At 52.2% G+C, this 18,309-nt stretch overlaps 1 protein-coding gene across 1 annotated transcript in view; it reads right to left on the bottom strand.

Annotated features, from left to right (window-relative positions):
* Positions 1-14,353, bottom strand: part of SH3PXD2B (SH3 and PX domains 2B) — an 83,568-nt gene extending 69,215 nt beyond the window's left edge. Inside the window, exon 1 of the mRNA XM_036241024.1 lies at positions 14,279-14,353. Coding sequence (XP_036096917.1) covers positions 14,279-14,353 — 75 coding nt within the window. The remainder of the gene's footprint in view (positions 1-14,278) is intronic.
* Positions 14,354-18,309: the final 3,956 nt, after the last annotated feature.

The following is an 18,309-nucleotide window of genomic DNA, read 5'->3' as shown; positions in this document are numbered from 1 at the left end:
ACCAGTCGATGTGTCTCTCTCACATCAATGTTTCTCTCTCTCTCTCTCTCTCTCTCTCTCTCTCTCTCTCTCTCTCTCTTCCTCCCTCTCTCCCTCCCACTCTATCTAAAGATAAATGCAAAAAAAAAAAAAAAAAAAAAGTCCTCCGGCGAGGATTTAAAAAAAAATTGATGATTTCCTATGGTTCAACCTAACAGCATCCAGGTTAGAGGATTCCATCTGCATTCACTGGCCTAGACTAAGAATTAGTTACTTTTCTCTGGAGCATTTACTATGTATCATATACTGGGATACTCCTCCATTTATAGATGAAAAAGCTTTGAGGTTCAGAGCGACTAAGTAACTCAAAATCAAAATCCCACAACTAGAAAGTGACAAAGCCAGGATTTGCACGCAGGTCTGGCTGCCTCCAAAGCCTGCCCTAACCACTATGACACAGTGCTCGGTCTGGTGCCAGCAGGAGGGCATCGCGAGGAATCTGACTCTGTCTCTGCAGAAGATGTCAGTAGCCAAAACCCTAGAATCACGGCATCTCGGGACTGAGAGGGCCCAGGCAGTCATGGCTTCCCGTTCTGGGTCCGGCCCGGACAGTGAGTGGCTCAGGGCCTGGAGGGAGAGGAGACGAGTCAGTAGATGACTAGACCCAATGTAAGGGTGCCATGATGGGGTTGGTCTGCTGGGAGCCTCAGCATCCCAGATGGTGCCCTAGTTGGGTGACAGGCAGAAAGAGGCCAACTACAATGGTCTTGGATACTCCCTAAAGCACTGTCCCCTCCCCCAAGTCCAGCCTTGTCTTCCTACCCACTGGGCTTGGGGTCATGAAGAACAAAAAGAAAAGAAGTAGATGATAATGTAGAGGGACTGAGCACTAAGATCCTGGGGACAGCTGTCATTAAGGAGAGCAGGGAATCCTGTACCAGATAAAGTAGTGGGGTACATAGTGGGGTACAAACTTTGTACAGCCCAGGAGCCCCCTCTGCCGCATGAAATCACACATGGTTCCCGAGGCTCGGGTTCTGGGAGGACCCTAGGCCACCCACCTCTGCACCCAAAACGTGCTGGGCTCCTCGTCTGGCAAGGGCTGTTCCTCCCGGCCTTAACTTGAGCCCCTGTGAGAACCCTTCTGCTGGCTTCTCATGCTCCATATACAAGTCTTTGAGGCGGGAAAAGGGGAGCAAGGGTCCCTTCCTTCTCCTTCCCTCCTGGAAGCTTTCCTGACTTCACCATCCTAGAAAAACCTGGGGTAACACATAAAAAATAAAAGAATGTAATGGCTCCCAACAACCAGCTATCCACATGGGCTTCCTATCGGCTACGCTGTTTCCATTCTGCAGCGAGGAAAGTAAGGCCCAGGGAGGTCAAGGAGGTTCAATTCGGCTGGTAATAAGCAGTCCAAGGTATTAATCACTGTCCACATTTCCACCACCAGAGAAGATGCTCTGGGCAGATTTCTTTCCAGACCCCTTTTCTACACAAGACTGGAGTATTTTTCGAGATTAAGATCACATTGTACATACAATCTGTCTTTTACCCTTGTGTTATATGGTGAGTATTTCTCCATTTCATTAAAAATTCTCTGAACAAACCATTTTTAAAAGATCCTTAATAGTCCACTGTAAGGCTATATATCATTTATTTAATCATGCCTCCAATGACACACATTCAGGCTATTTTCAACATTGTTTTAATTACCACACTGCTGAATATCTGAATATATAAATCTTGGGGAGAAACCACTTTAAATCTTAGGGGTGCACCCTGGGCCAGTGCACATAGAGTACATTTATTGACATGTGCTCATTGCAGACCACCTGCCACACCACCCAGGGCTGCTTATTAAAAATGCATTACTAGTCAGGAAATGGTGATGGTGATGATGGTACAGGTAATACCAATGTGTAATTATTTATTCAGCACTTTTACCCACCAGGCACTGCTCTGAACCGTTTATGTGAAAAAATCCCCAGTAGGTACTATTCCTGACCCTCCTTTTACAGATGAAGAAACTGAGACACAGAGAAGTCACTGAATAAGGTCACGCTCTCTGCCAGTAACGGGCAGAGCCATCCGGCTTCCAAGCCCAAATTCTGAAACTTCTACCCAAAAGTCTCATCTGTTTTCCCCACCACAGACCCTTCTGGCAATCTGAGGAAACCCACGAACCCTTTCTCAGAATGATTTGAAATGAATAAAATCAAGTTCATGGGATTCTAAATGAAAAGAATTATATTGAATTACAATAAAAATGTTTCAAAAAATAAAATTGTAAATATATGTACACCGCCCCGGCCGGTGTGACTCGGTTGAGCGCTGTCCTGTACACCAGATGGTTGCCGGTTTGATTCCCAGTCAGGGCACATACCCAGGTTGTGGGTTCGACCCCCAGTTGGAGTGAGTATGAGAGGCAGCCAACTGATGTTTCTCTGCCCCCCTTCTCTCTCTCTAAAAGTCTATAAAAACAAATATATATAGCCCTGGCCGGTTTGGCTCAACGGCTGAGTGTTGGCCTGCGGACCAGAGAATCCTGGGTTCGGTTTCTGCTAGAGGCACATACCACACACACACAAAAAAACCCCACAAAAAACAAATATATATACACCTTTATTACTGCAATAAATAACAAAATCTAGCTGTTGATCAATTCTCGAGTACTGATGAGTATAAATGATCTACTGGGATTTATGAAACCACCATAAAGTGATATGAAAATATCAGTGAATTTCTACTGGTGACAAAGTCACAAGTATCACTAATGTCACTGAGGGTTATTGCCTTCCTTTTTCATGAAGGTCATGCTACATTACTGTTGGAGGTTAGACTAGAGATTCACTTTCCCCCTTCCAAGTTCAAGGACCCTCTGGATTCCACCCATAGCAGGAAGACATTTACTAGTCAGCTTCCTCCGCCCCAAACACCCCTCTCTCCTGTCACCCTAGCTCAGAGCACACCTCTGTCCCAGCAGGGAGGGGACAGTCCAGGCCTCAGACCCCTGCCCTGTCCTTACAGCCCCACACTAGGTCCTGTCACAGCCCTTATGCTAGAGTGACACGTTCCAGATGGTGACCTCTGTGAGGACAAAGGCTTCCTGGTCATCTCAGCCTCTCTCCGGCTCAGGGCCAGGCCTGGCAGCCAAGGGTGGCCCGCAGCCACAGGCTGCTGATTCACACCTTGGCTGGGGAGGAGGAAATGGTGACGCCACCGCGTGGGTTTCTTGTTTCTTTGCCAGAGCAGTAAGCAGGGGGTCCATGCAATTCTGCTTAATTAAGTAGAAGAAAAAATAGTATCCCTGTGTGCTTTCAGGCAATGCTTCCCTGAGTCGTGGGTGAGTCCATTTGTACCCTCTTTATAGTCAATGGCAGGTACCAGAGCCAAGTGTGATCCTGGGCAAACCACTTCACCTTTCTAAGCCTCAGTCTCCACATTGCTAAAATGGGCTAATAACAGTACCCACATAGCAGACACCGACTGTTTCCACCTGCCCAGGTCCCATGCCTCCTCTTCCAGCAACAGTGCCCCCAATCTCCTGCAAGGACTCTCCCTCCTTCCTGCTACGTGAACTGTCTATGACAATATCCCACCCTTGCTGGCCCAGAGATGGCCAGGTGATCTGATTGGGCCACGCAGATTCACTCTTCCTCAAACTGGACTCTTTTGTGAGTGGCCATGGGGACTGAGGGATGGAGCAGCTGCCTGCCTCTGGCGATGTTCTGATGCCCCTGGCACTTCCTACTCTCTGGATGGTGCAGCTGCCCAGGTCCTTCCCGTGACTGGGTGCTGAGTTTCCCCTTGATTCTGTTAGAGCCTTTTCCCCGATACACTCCCTCCGGTTTAAGCTAGCCAGGTCTGTTTCTGTCACTTGCAATCCAAGAATCCCGACTGACAGTCCTTATTTGAGCCCTAGCCGGTATGGCTCGGTGGTTAGAGCGTCAGCCTGCAGACCAATGAGTCACAGGTTTGATTCCCGTCAAGGGCATGTACCTCGGTTGCGGTTTGTCCCCGGCCCTGGTCGGGGTTGTGCAGGAGATAACCAGTCGATGTGTCCCTCTCACGTCGATGTTTCTCTCTCTCTCCCTCTCCCTCCCACTCTATCTGAACAAAACTGGAAAAAGGTCCTCATGTGAGGATTGAAAAAAAAAGCTAGTCCTTATCCGAGAGCTGCTGAGTGGATTCAGTGACATGCATGAAAGGCCTTGAACACATAACACTCAGATACAGAAGAGCTTGTCAATGATAATAAAAAGTAGTAAAAGCAATAACAAGTATTAGTAAACCTTGAGAAGAAAACAAGTCCGGGGTAATTTAATCCCTCCCAAATTTGAGAATTCCTACTAGCCTCCATAGCCCCCTCCTCTTTCTGATCTTGGTTCTCTGTCCTCACATAGCCCTTCTTATGTGGTAGACTCTTCCTTTAGCCTCCCATGTCTGCTCTGCCCCTCCCCACTTTCCTGTGGGAGCCCTTCCTGTCCACCCATTAGGCTGGGGAGTACCCCTGAGTACCAGCTCCTCTCAACTTTTCCAGTGACTTCCATCTGGGACACCTCAGGTCCTGAGCTTGGTTCCCAGGCCACATGTACGGGAGCCATGGTCCTCCTGAGGGCGGGGTCCATGCTTTGTACTCTTTTGTGGTTCTGGGCCCAGTCAGGAGTCCCCAGGTCCCTCTGGTACCCACCTACCCATCAAGCATCACCTCTACCACTCAAATCTCTCCAGCTTGTTTCAAATAGGCCACATGCCAAGGTGTCTGCTTCTTTGTCCTCAAGTTCTCTCTACGTGAAATTCCTTCACCCTTCTCCACTTGGCAACGTTCTTCCCGTGCCTTGTGATCCATGGTGGGTCACTTCATGGTGGTGCCACCTTCCCCAAGTCCTACTTTCTAGAACCCAAGGGCATAGGCTTTTGCTCAGTCCACAAGGTCCAGACTAGACCTGAAATGCCCCATCGACCAGTCTCCTTCAGACCACTGACCTTGAGGTCTGAATCCTGGGTGCACGAATCTATAGATCAGCCTTCTGCGTAGAAGTGCCTGGCCCTGGAGGGACTCACGTGTGTGCAGTGAATTCTCCAGAAACGTTGTTGATATTAAAAACTACAAGGGTCTGCCCTGGTCGGTTTGGCTCAGCGGTTAGAGCGTTGGCCTGTGGTCCAGAGAGACCCGGGTTCGGTTCCTGCTAAGGGGCATATACCTTGGTTGCAGTTTGTCCCCGGCCCTGGTTGGGTCGTGTGGGTGGCAGCCATTCGATGTGTCCCTTTCACGTTGATGATTCTCTCCCTCTCTCTCTCTTCCTCCTGCTCTATCTGAATAAAAAATAAAAAAATAGCCCTGGCCGGTTTGGCTCAGCGGTTAGAGCGTCGGCCTGCGGTCCTGAGAGACCCGGGTTCGGTTCCCGCTAAGGGCACGTACCTCGGTTGCAGTTTGTCCCCGGCCCTGGTCGGTCGTGCGGGTGGCAGCCACTCGATGTGTCCCTTTCACATCGATGTTTCTCTCTCTCTCTCTGTTCCTCTCTCTCCCTCCCGCTCTACCTGAACAGAAAATGGAAAAATGTCCTCGGGTGAGGATAGAAAAAAAAAAAAAAAAAATGTCCTCGGGTGAGGATAAAAAATTAAATAAATAAATAAATAAATAAAACTACACAGGTTTCTTGGCTGTTGTTTTTGTTTTTTTTAAGTGGTGGTTTGGGAGCACAGGATGCCCAGTAAAATCTGCATTTCAAGTAAACAATGAATACTTTTTAAACATATAAGCATATCCCTAATATTGCACATTCATCTGAAATTCAAATGTCACTGGACGTCCTGCATTTTCATCTGGTCAATGTGGCAACCCTGGGCCCTGGATGGCCCGAGAGGACTTGGAAGCACAGCAGGGCGGAGCTCCGCCCCCATGATGATACCCTTGTCCCTTCACTCCGTGGAGAGGCCCTGGGCGTGGGCTCCGGCCCGCAGGTTTGCATCGGCCGGCAGTATGGGGAGAGAGCCCTGCAGTCTGGAGAATGGGCAGAGGACCCACGGCTTGTGGCAAAGCTCGAGCCTGCGGGCTCTTGGCAGGCTCTTGGCAGGCCGGAGTCCGGGAGGAGAGCCACGCCAGCCCCTGCCCACGGGCCTGCTGCAGGCAACACTGCGTCTCCTGAGTCTCACATCGGCCAGTTCCCATGTCACGTTATGGGCAGGGATGCCTGCTCCACCCAGGGTCTGGCTGACCCCACCACAGGGCCTTAGCTTCTGGGCATTACCCCAGGCTGGGAAGCTCCGGGGACAACCATCCCCGTGGCACCCTCCCTCAGGCATTCCGCACAGAGCTCATTTCATTTCCCCAGGAAGGCCACCCACTCCCAGAGGAGAAGGCTCAGTGCCCACAGTGAGTGAATGACGGAACCAGAATAGAACCAAGTCTCTGCGTGCAGAAGCTACACTTGCAACCCTCCGGCCACATGGCCTTCGTAATAAGCCTGTCTTCTCTCCTCTGGCCCACGTGGGTGCTCACGATTCATGCGCTGCGCCCACCAGGCTGACGGGATGCTCAGTGGGCAGCTCCCTTCCTGCAGCTGCAGTGACCCATACACAGCTGACCCTCATCTCCAAGGGGAAAGAGAAAACTGAGTCATGCAAAGCAACACCGTTCCCCGACCACGGCTTCTTCTCCAAGGAAAAAGCATGCACAATTTGCAACCAGGATATGAGTGTCCGGGCCGAGAAGTACAGGCTGGTGCGGCCCCCTGGTCCTCTCTGGCAGTGTGATAACTGTGCTGCTTGCTGACTCCCATGCCCCCCAGGGCGGGTGACAAGCAGACAGCATGAAACGCCCAGGGAAGTGGGGTGCGGGGCCCAGCTCTAACCTGAACGACCTTTTTGGTGCCCCAGTGACCTTGGCGAGAAGAGCACTGAACTCAGACTTGTAATTCTTTCCAACCCTATTGAGCTGCAGGCACTATGGGATGAGGGCCTGGGTCCGCCAAGCGAGGAGCATTTTAACTAGAAAAGCATCTGCTCAGGCCTTCCCTCAGGGTATTTTAAACTCATTTCTTTCCACTTCTTGGGCTCTCAGACAGGAAAGCCACATCCAGAGACCTCCCTCTGCGGCAGGAGCGGGGCGGAGCCTGGGAGGCGGGGGCCCACCTTGGCGGACAGGCTCTCAGAGGAGCTGGACAAGCCCACTGCCTCCGGACAGGCCGGCCGGGCAGCAGGACGCGGGACCTGGCTGGAGCCGCCAGACTGGCATTGCTCCTTTTTTCAAATGAGCACACACTGTTTTTTTTATTTTTACTAAAAGCAGGAATATGTGCTCACTGCAGAACGTTTGGAAAACAGAGAAAAGCACAGACGAGCAAAAAAAAAAAAGTGACATATATTTTATCAGCAATATTTCTGCACTCACACAGATACAGATTTTCATTCTTAATTTGTAATCAGGTGGGAACGAGCCCAGGTCTGTTGTTTTGCAACCAGCTTTTACTATTTACTATTCCCGTGACAGAAAACAGAGTATCTTTTTACCATCGGATGGCATTCTAGCTTGTGCTATACAATACAATAGTACACTTTATTTCTCTTGTTCTCTGCTCATGGGTGTTTAAGTGGTTACCAACTGTTTACTATCACAAATGATACTATGTTTGTATACTACATTCCTGTGCAATATATACTACTTTAGGATACTATGTTAGAATAACATATAGTTACCGAGCCCTTACCATATGCTAGGGCTACTTAATCCTCACATCAGCCCTATGAAATTGGAACTATTCTTATTCCCATTTTACAGATGAGGAAACTGAGGTACAGAGAGGTAAGTAATTTGTCTGAGGTCACTGTTGGTAGGTGGCAGAGCAGGAATTGGAACCCAGGCTGTCTGGTATCCTTTCTCTGCTTCCCAGAAGCAAGAAATGGCACAAGAAAGTTTAAACTAAAGTGACATGTCAGTAATCTGACGATATGAAAGGCCCTCCCCATTTGATCTTGAGACAACTGCAGGAGCCAGAGTGTAAGAGAAGCAGGCTGGGACCTCTGCCGAGGACCCACCGGGTGAGGTAAGGTGAGGCTCCTCGCACCCAAGGCCTATAGGTCTACTGTTCTTCAATCACAAAAAAGCGCCCTGGCCGGTTTGGCTCAGCGGTTAGAGCACTGGCCTGCGGTCTGGAGAGACCCGGGTTCGGTTCCTGCTAAGGGCACGTACCTCGGTTGCAGTTTGTCCCCGGCCCTGGTTGGTCATGTGGGTGGCAACCACTCGATATGTCCCTTTCACATCGATGTTTCTCTCTCTTTCTCCCTCCCACTCTATCTGAACAAACTATCAAAAAAAAAAAAAAAATCACAAAAAAGCAACAACCATTTGTTAGAAAAAGACCTACCCACAGGGCCTTCACGTCTACTGAGGCCTACTATCTCTGTGACATCGAGCGCAGGACAAGAACACACCTGTAGAGCAGATACAGGCTCTGCCTGGCTCATGGGCCTATCACAGGGCGACCAGCTTGGGGCGGGCATTCCATAAATGCTTCTCCAACGAAAAACAAGGAAAACCCAAAGCATGCCCCAGGGCAGCCGGTAGGAAAGGGATAAAGATATGGATCACGGCTACTACTGTTAGTAATACTACTTTTCACACTACCACCACCATCACCAGTGCCTTTTATACAGGAGGCATCCCGTTCTGGGGGACCTGAACCAATCCTCACAATTGCCCCAGACTTGTAGGTAAGCACTGTGACTACCTCCATTTCACACACCCTCAGGGGGCAAGGTCATCCAGCCCAGGAGGGCTTGAAGAGGACCCAAAGCCAGGTCTTTTCATCTCGAAGCTCATGGTGGGTCCTAAGAACTGTGCCAGTAGCTGGCACCCCCCCCCCCCCCCCCGCAGGAGGGACAAAGGGCAGATTGAGAGCATCTATCATCAAAGAAGCAAACAGCAGTCTTCGAAGGAAGACCCTGGACTCATGTTACAGACGCAGAAACTAAGTCTGAGGGTTGAGTACCCACATATGTTTGTCTCTAACGCCCAAGTTCTTTCCACTCACTTTGGCTGCCCTGCAGGTTTCTGCAAAAGGGGGTGCCAGGGATGGCTGGGGAGGCAACTGGTGGCTGGAAACAGATGCAGCTAATGTGGGCAGCAGATTTACAGTCTGGTCTAGACCACAGAGCTCGCCAGCCAGAGGCTTCCAGAGACCAGCGGAGAACCCCAGTAATGCCTAATAAGGTATGACGCAGCCTGCACATCCCAGATGCTCAGGACAGTGAGCCCCGGCTCTCAGAGTCCAGCCAAGGGAGGAGGAAGGTCTCAGGGTTGGTGATTCGGGGCCTGCTAACCCATCACGCCAGGGGCACAATCGACCCCGAGCCTCCTGGAGCGAGAATGACTAAGGGATGGCTGCGGCGTGCGTGCGTTTCACCCATCCAGACAGAGGGAACAGGGATGCGGGAAGGGCCAGGATGGGAAAGCTGGGGCCTGAAGCTTACGTGACCCCCAGAAGGCCGCTTAGCTCAGGGGCGGGACCCCAGGGCTGCTGCGTCTCCCAGACGTACAGGCATCTAGCTCAATCCCCACACCACCTTGCTGTGTGACCTTAGACCGGGCTTCCACCTCTCTGGGCCTCCAGTCACTAAGGGAAAACAGGAATGCTCATGTACTGCCCTGAGAGATTAGGGTCCTGAATGTATACATACAAGGTACAAATTATTAGAAGACAAATAACCCAAGATACCAAAAAAGGGGGCAAAAGATCACACAGGTCATTCAAAGAGGAAACCCAAATGGCCGATAAAGGTGTGAAAAGCAACCACCACCATGAGATACTATTCGGCACGCCCCAGATTGGCAAGAACTAAAAATTCTGACAATTCGGAGCGTCCGCAAGAACACAGAGCAAAGGGACCCACAGGCACTGCTCCTGGGGGTGTAAAGGAAAAGGTGAAAATGCAAACTCCAGGACCCGCGACCCCGCTCCGGGCATGGAAGCAGCTCCAGGAGAGGGAACCGCTCAGAACACCCAACAGGAGCTCACATGGCAGTATTCATAAGTGGAGTATTAAACTGCAGTTAAAAGGAACTGGAGCGTCGGCAGCAACACAGATCTCCAGAGTGTAATGTTCTTATATAGTTTTAAAACATTCACCGCAAGATTTTTGGAAGTGTTAAAAAGATAAAAACATTAATGGGTGAATGGGGCGGGGGACTGACCGCAAACAGCCACAGGGATCTTTTGGGGGGAGACAGAAATGTATAAAACTGGACTGTGGTGATGGTTGCACAGCTCTGTACATTTACTAAAAAATCAGCAAACTGTACACTTACAATGGGTGAATTTTACAATATGGAACTCACAGCTCAATAAAGCTGGTCAAGAAAAATATCCTAACTAAAGGTCTATTTTTTAAAAAGTGCAAGAAACTGATAAACAGCAAAGGCAGGACATTGCTTTTTGAGGGGAGGGGAGTGTGGGGGAGGGTACACAGGGGGCTTTGCATTTGCAGTGTTTTATTTCTTAGAATGTAAAGATCTGACAGCTGAACCATGGACAGATATTTATTTTATTCTATGTATCCATATATTTGAAATAGTGCATCAATATAATTAAAGGGCCGTTGGGATGAGTCTAAACCGAGAGCTCACGCCAGTGCCTGGTTCACAACAATGGGTCCGATTGCAGCTATTATGAACATTGCTGCTCTGACTACTACACCATCTTGCACTTAACATCTAGTGATCTCGTGACAGAGCGAGCCAGCACCTCGGGCCCCCGATGATGAAGCCTCTTCTACACCCACAGCTTCTGTACACCCCACTCCAGCGCAGGAAACGGGGTCATTCACACAAACCCGCAAAACCTACAAGGAGCACTTCCTCTTCCCCTCAAGCCAGAAGATAACCCAGCGGGGGAGGGTCTCCTCAGGGTGTCAACTTGAACCCCCCCAATTCATTCAGAAAGCCCTGGCTCTGGGGCAGGAAACGTGCTGGCAGAGAAAGGCAACAGCCCCCAAAGGCCGCAGCTCCTCTAAAGAATATCTCGTCGTCGCCCAACCTGCTGGATCTCAGTGACCCCTGCCTTCTTCTGACCGGGCCTGTGGCTCTGCCCACAGGGGAACGAGCTGGAGCAGAGCTTGGAGAGGACGCCACCCTGATCACGGAAAAGATGTCATTTCAGGAGGAATACGTGGCCCAGCCCTAACGGGCAGCCTCGAGCTCCGGGTACAGCTCTCCGATGATTATCCACAGCACCTGTGACCCGCTGCCTCCAAGGCAACGAAGTGACGAGCAGGAGGCGCTGGGCTAGCTACAAACGGGGAGAGGGCTGGAGGGGTGAAGGGTCTTGGTGACCAGAACTCTCCGTAACGGGTTTCTATGTTCTAATGCAGCGGCTGGAGGTAGGAATGTGTATGACTTTGGGCCCCTGGGGAACACGTCTAGACACAGTTTTGGTTGTCACAACGGGAAGGGCGATGCTGCTGGCATCTAGTGGGTAGAAGCCAGAGATGCTGCTAAACATCCTACAGCACACAGGATACCGGACAACAAGGAATGATCTGGCCCCAAATGTCAACTGTGTTGAGGTTGAGAAATTCCGCCCTTAGGCAAGTAGCAGTGTTTACAATGTGCAGATTATAGAAGACGGAGCCAAGAGAGGTAAATCCACCAGCCCAAGGTCACACAGCAGAAAGTAGCAGGGCCCACACTCTCGCTCCAGGGTGGCTAGGCCAGGTTCAGAAGGGAGGATATGAAATGGGATGAAAGTCCAGACCCATGCCAGCAGCTGCCTCCATACCCATTCCTTCCAGAGTGGTGGTGGGTATGGCTTGAGGACGTGAGTGGGGGCTGCTGGCAGTTTCTGGGGGGTTCAGATGCCCGGCCATCATGGCATTCAATCTGTTCCATTCTTGTGGATGACTCAAGTTTCAGTTCAACCCATTGCCCCTCTTCATCTGATGAACCCAAAAGGCTGGAGAGAAGGGAGGGGGGCCACCTTGAATCACAAGAGTGACTAAACTCACAAGCAGAAAAACAAATTCTTGGTGAAATTCCTCCCCATGTGACTTTAGCATGTTCCCAATCAGTGACATGGACACCACAGGGCAGGGAGGCAGGCATCTAACAGTTACGAAAAGCCAACCCTACCAGCTACATGGTCCTTCCCCCCAGGAAGTGAGCACCCTCACCCCCAGCTTACAGATGAGGAAACTGAGGCTCTAAGAGGCCACACGGCTAGCAAGTTGTAAGGCCAGGATTTGAACCCAAATCCACATTTGAACATTTAGAGACCTGTCTCAAGAGGTTCCTAAAAGGTGATTGAAAGCTTAGAAAGCCCTGGCCGGTTTGGCTCAGCGGTTGGAGCATCGGCCTACAGACCTGAGAGTCCTGGGTTTGGTTCCCGCTAGGGGCACGTATCAAAAAAAAGAAAGAAAGCTTAGAAAGATGCCTCTCAAAGCTGCAGAACCTTCAAAAAACTGGCAGAAAGGGATCTATGCCTCAGGGTGGACACAAATGATGGCAGACTTCCTGGTGTTTTAGGGGATCCAACAGACTTGGATTTATATCCCTGCCCTGCCCCTGACTGTGACCTCAGGCATAGGATCTCACCTTTCTGAGCCTCAGTTTCCTCCTCTGTCAAATGGGCTCAAGAACCTCTGCCTGACATGCATGTGTCAGGAGAGGACAGGAGAGAGTGAGTGGACGCTGGCGCCAGTTCTTGGTGGTTGTATCTATTCTGGTTTTGCCAGCTCACAGGTCTGGTGGGAGGCAGCGTGGAGCATTTCAGACTTCCGCCTGTTGCCATGCTGGTGAAACTGTCTCCTACCAAAGAGGCAACTGGGTTACACGCTCAACAGGCTCAAACAAGAAAGCAAGATTTGGCAGCATTTGAAACGCTTCACACAAAAAGCGGGGTGGAAAAGAGAGAGAGAAAAAAAAAAAAGACAATTTAGCTCAGTTCTGGAATCAAGGGAAACTTTACTCTATTTAAAGATGCCACAGGTCCAGGAAATAGCTTCCCACTGCCTGGCTAAGGGCTGAATAACTAGCTGCCCAGCCAATAACAATACAGACTCATACAGACTCACACAGCACACCCTTTCTCGGGGAGCGCAGAGTGGATTCCAGCTATCTCCTTTCAGAATTTTATAGGCTACTCATGGAGGGCACGTCGATCTGCTTTGTAAGAATGAGCCTCTTAAGAAAATAGATCCAAAGAGGACTTGCAGGGAGGCCAAGGAGCTGAATTTAGCCAGCCGCGCCCTTTGCTATTCATTGTTCTACTCTTCTTTGTTTAGGCCTTTTTCCCTCCCTCTTGCTCTTTTTTCCTTCCTGGTGAACTTCTCCGCGGCGAGGGCTGCCACTGCCCCCTTCCCACCACCAGAGACACCACAGCCCCCTTCTCTCCAACAGGGAGGCCTCTCCGAAGCCTCGCCAGGGCCCAACATCCCACAGCCCCCTTATTCCTCTCCCCGAACCTCGAGGTGGTCCCAGGGCCCCTTGAATCCCCCAGATTCAGCTCCTAGGCTGCTGTGGAAGCCATCTGCCACCTGCGGGTCACTGTGTGCCCCAGGCACACCTTCCAGAGGCAGGAAACACCTGAATTCTGCTCCACCTTCTAGAACTTGCAGCCTCTTTGAACCTCAACACTCCATCTGCAAAATGAAGCTACTGGCCCATTTTCTCGAGTCCTTACCTGTTCTGAACAAGATTCCCATTTTACAGAGGGAGACACCGGGAGAAAACTTTCGTACATTTTAAAACAGAAGTTATTGGAGAGAGGGCGCAGGGACTTTTTTAAAAAAAAAAAACCTTTTTAAGGTGCAAGCACTCAAAGATCTCAGGGATCTCCATCGCTCAGGCTGGCTCTGCTAAATGGACGGAGCCGGACTGGGCGATCCCTGAGGGGCTACCTGTGGCTGGTCCCTGCGGGTCCGAGCGCCTGTGGACAAGCAGGGCCTGGGCACAGGCGCTCCCCCCTCTCTCTTTCGGTCCCCTACATCGCCTGGGGCCAGGCTGTTCCACGGGTAGGAAGGACAGAGGTGGGGCGGGGGCTAAGGGGGAGGGAAAGGGTAAGAGAAGCGGCACAGGGGCGAGGGGCGGCGAGGAGGGAGGGTGGGAAGGGGGACCAGAACCCCGCAAAAGAGAGGAGGGGGAGGGGAGGGGGAGGAGCCGGGAGAGACCCGGGCGGCGCAGCAGCAGGGCGGAGGGGCCAGAGGGGAGGTGGGGGAGAAGGCGCAGGAGGCAGAAGTTTTCCGAGCCGGGGGCTCCCGGTCGCCCCGCGGGCCGGGCTCGAGGGGGCGGGGGCTGCGCGGCACTCACATAATGCTTGTTGGGCACCCGCCGCTTCTGGACGTCCAGCACCTTCACCTCCACGATGCTGCGCCGCGGCGGCATGGCCGCTCTCCTGCGGGGCCGAGCGCGGGTGCGGGGGCCGCCGGGGGCCGGGGTCGCAGGGGCCGCGCCGCCGCGGGTCGGGAGCCGGGGGCCGAGCGCGATCCGCAGCTCCGGCCGAGCACGAGTAGCCGCCGCCGCCGCCGCCCTTCGCTCCGCGCGCCCTCCGGCCCGGCCCGCCGCGCCTCCCGCTGCCCGGCCCGCCCCGCGACCCGCCCCCCGCGCCGCCGGCCAGACCCACTTAAAGGGCCCGGCCCCCACCCGCGGCCCCGCCGCGGCCCCGGCTGTCCCACGTCCGGCCTCCGCCGGGCCTTTGTCCCTGCGCCCAGCCACCGCGACGGGGGAGGGGACGGGCGCGCCGCCGCCGTCCGTTCGCCGATCGACCCCTCGACTCATCGCGGCACTCAGCTCGCGGGGGGACCCCCGGTCCGGAGCCGGATTTGAGGGCCGCACTTCCCGGTTCAAGTTCCGGCTCTAACCTTGGGCGAGTTGCTTCACCTCTCTGGAGTCAGCTCCTTATCTATGAAATGGACCTCGCTGCACTCCCTGCCAACCAGGGCTGTCCTCACGGTGACATGCGCGTGAAGCCACTGGCAATAAATAAAGGTTGACAGTGGTAAACCCAGCCCGAGCCCCAGGGATCCAGGGAGGAGTAGGGGGCCAGGGCTCTCCTGGGCTTACAGTCTGAGAGATGGGGAGAAAGGGGGAGAGAAACCACGACAAATGCAGGTACAAATTAATTGCAACATTTGCGCAAAACAGAGTAATAGGGTGGGGAATGAATGAGGGGCCAGTGGGTGCTCCTTAACAATGCCATTAACTCCCGAATATGGAGCACTTCCTCTGTGCCAACTGCAGTGCCTCCCTCTTTAAAGAATGTTTTCTGAATCCTCAGGACAACTCTTGGAGGAAAGGATGGTTGACCAACCCATTTTACAGAGGAGGTGACTGAAAGCAGCCTCCAGACTTCCAGAGCTGGTGGAGGCATATTCTACAGTTAAGGGTGGCTGGGGCTGCGCCACACTCCATCCAGTGCCTCCTAGTCCTGGCTGGGCACTGAGTCATTTCCAGGAGGGTTAGTGAACAAACGGCTGAATGAATGTATACATCACCGGATGCATAGGAGGTTTGGGCCCCTGGCCAATGCTCTCACAGTAGTAAGCAGGGCTCTTTCCAACAAACCTTGCGTCTCCCCTTCAGGCCTGAAAGAGCCCAGGGCTCCCTCTCACCCCCAGTCCAAGGTCAGACTTTGGAAGGGGGTGGGGGGAGAGTCATCCAGGAGAGGAGGCTGCTGGGCAGCCCTGGCCAGGCCACTGAATAGTTTGGTGCTGATATACTGATTCACTTTGTTTTTGTTTCTTTATTGATGTTAGAGAGAGAGGAAAGAAGAGGGAGAGAGAGATCGAAACATCGGTGAGAGAGAACATCGATTGGCTATCTTCTGCATGCTCCCCACTGGGGATTTGGCCCACAACCTGGGCATGTGCCCTGACCGGGAATCGAACCAGTGACCTCTTGGTGCACGGGTCGACGCTCAACCACTAAGCCACACGGGCGATTCACGTTGGATCAGCCCCTCCATTTGCCCCTCCCCCTTCTTTGCCAGGTCTTACTGTTGGCAGTGGTGGGCAGGGTGCACCAAGTGTTAGGGTGCACCAAGTGTTAGGCACATGGGATCAGACCAGACCTGGGTTCAGCAACCTCGGTACTTGAATTCTAGCTAGAGAATTCAGAGCCAAGACTCAAACTATAAGAGAACATTTATTTGGAAAATCACAGAAGTCGAAGAAATGGGCTCAGGAAACAAGTTATAGAGGTAAAGGAAGGGCCCTTAGAGCTTAGAAGTGAGGAAGGTGAAGGTTACTTGCCTGCAGGGGCAGGAGGGGGGAGGGGAAAGGCTCTGGTGCGCTCCCAGGAAGAGGGTGAGGATCCTAAGGGCTTCAAGGGTGGAGTTTTTTTGTTTTGTTTTTAATCCTCACCTGAGGACATTTTTACATTTATCTTCAGACAGAATAGGAGGGGGAGAGGGAGAGAGAGTGAGAGAGAGAGGAACATCGATGCAAGAGAGACACATCGACTGGTTGCCACCTGCACGACCCCTGGTCGGGGATAAACCACAACTGAGATACTTGGCTGGAACCGAACCCAGGACTCCCTGGTCCGCAGGCCAATGCTCTAACCGCTGAGCCAAACCAGCCAGGGCGAAGGGTGGAGTTTTTAGGGGAGGTAACAGGGGAAGATTGCAATAGAATATTCAGAACTTTTGTTCTGAATTTTCCATGTGTGTCTTTTCAGGGTAGGGTCTCCACTGATTGATTGACACCAGGGCAGGGGGTCATTATTCAATGCGGCTGGCCCTGAGGTCCCTCATGGCCTTGCTTGTCTGGTTTTGCTGCTTTTCTGGGCCTGGAGCTGAACTACAACTGAGGCCTAGATGTTATCTCCAGGGAGGAAAGGTCGAGGGCTCCAAACTGCACGACCAGCACTACGCTAGGGGAGGAAAGGTCACCCTGTGGACGAGGTCCCACTCTACAGGCGTCCTGTGCTGGGCACCCTGTTGCCCTTCTGTACCTGGCCCATCATCCTTGCTCGGCTCATGTCTGTCTAACTGCCTTCCATGTCACTACCCCATTCTGGTCCAGATGCTGGCCTGAGTGGATGTCACTGCCGGGCTACCTGCCCTCTGGCTTCCTGTTGGGTGTGGCCAATGGGCGGCCTGGGCAGGAGATTGAGGGCAGGCGGAGAGAGGTCTGGATATTCACTTCCTGAGCTCCCTTCCTGCAGGGTTGTCCTTACCAAAGGCACCTTCCTCCCCCACGCTGGCTCCCTCAGGGGTCCCTTGTCCATTCCTCCCACTAAGGGTGGAACAGTCCTGCGGGTACTGCACCACCATCCCCATTGGGTTCCCCAAGCCCTGCCTGCACCTGAACAGACTCGTAGTAAACTTTCCTTGGTGACCCAGTTTGAGTGTGGTATCCGTTTCACGCCAGGACCCCCACGGACAGAATTCCTGTAAGGCACACTCTTCTGACGCGTGGTTGTAAGTCAAAGGATTGGAAGTGTCAAGCATGACGAAGGCCTGGCTTCTCTGTGCCTTTTACCTCGCCCTCCGCGTGAGCCCAGCCTTCCTAATAAGGCAGAACCACAGAAGACAGATGCTGGAGGAAATCTGTGGATCAGCCAGCTTCCTCAGTTTTCCCAGAAAGGCGCTGACATCTGCCCCCAGCAGCACACAGAGAAGCCGAGTCCTCCACCTCCCCGAGTGTGCTCACCTCTCCGACGTGGCTGGCCCGGCCCGGCCTGGGAAGACTAATTTTCCTCCCCGCCTGCCCGTAGCTGAAGATGCAATACCTATGTGTTTCCAGACCCTCCCTTTGTCTTTCTCTTTAAACTGCAGTAAAATATACATGACTTAAAATTTACCATTTGAGTAATTTTTCATTGTCTAGTTCAGAGACATTAAGTACATTCACACTGTTGTGCAGCTATTACCACCGTCCATCTCCAGAATGGTTTTGGTCTTACACTGAAACTCTGCACCCATTAAACATTAACTCCCCATCCTCCCCTTCCTGCCCCTGGCAACCGCCACCTACCATGTATGTGACCTTGGCCAAGTCACTGACCTCTCTGTACCTCCACCCCGCACCCCTAAGACGGGATAAGAATACGCCTGACCTCTTAGGCTTGTTCTGAGGTCTAATGAGATAATACAGGTAAAGCACATACATTTTTGTTAGTTTTTTCTTCTTGTTTTTTTTTTTAATCCTCACCCCAGGATACGTCTATTGATTTTAAAGAGAGAGGAAGGGAGGGAGGGAGGGAGGGAGGGAGAGAGAGAGAGACATCCATGTGAGATAGAAACATTGATCAATTGCCTGCCACACATGCCCCAAAAAGGGATTTTACCCCCAATTTAGGTATGTGCCCTCACCGGGAATTGAATCCACAACCTTCTG

The sequence above is a fragment of the Molossus molossus genome, unplaced genomic scaffold (genome assembly GCF_014108415.1).
Source record: "Molossus molossus isolate mMolMol1 unplaced genomic scaffold, mMolMol1.p scaffold_m16_p_4, whole genome shotgun sequence".
NCBI lineage: Eukaryota > Metazoa > Chordata > Mammalia > Chiroptera > Molossidae > Molossus > Molossus molossus.
The sequence above is the reverse complement of the archived record's forward strand: the minus strand, read 5'-3'. Positions and strand labels throughout refer to the sequence as shown.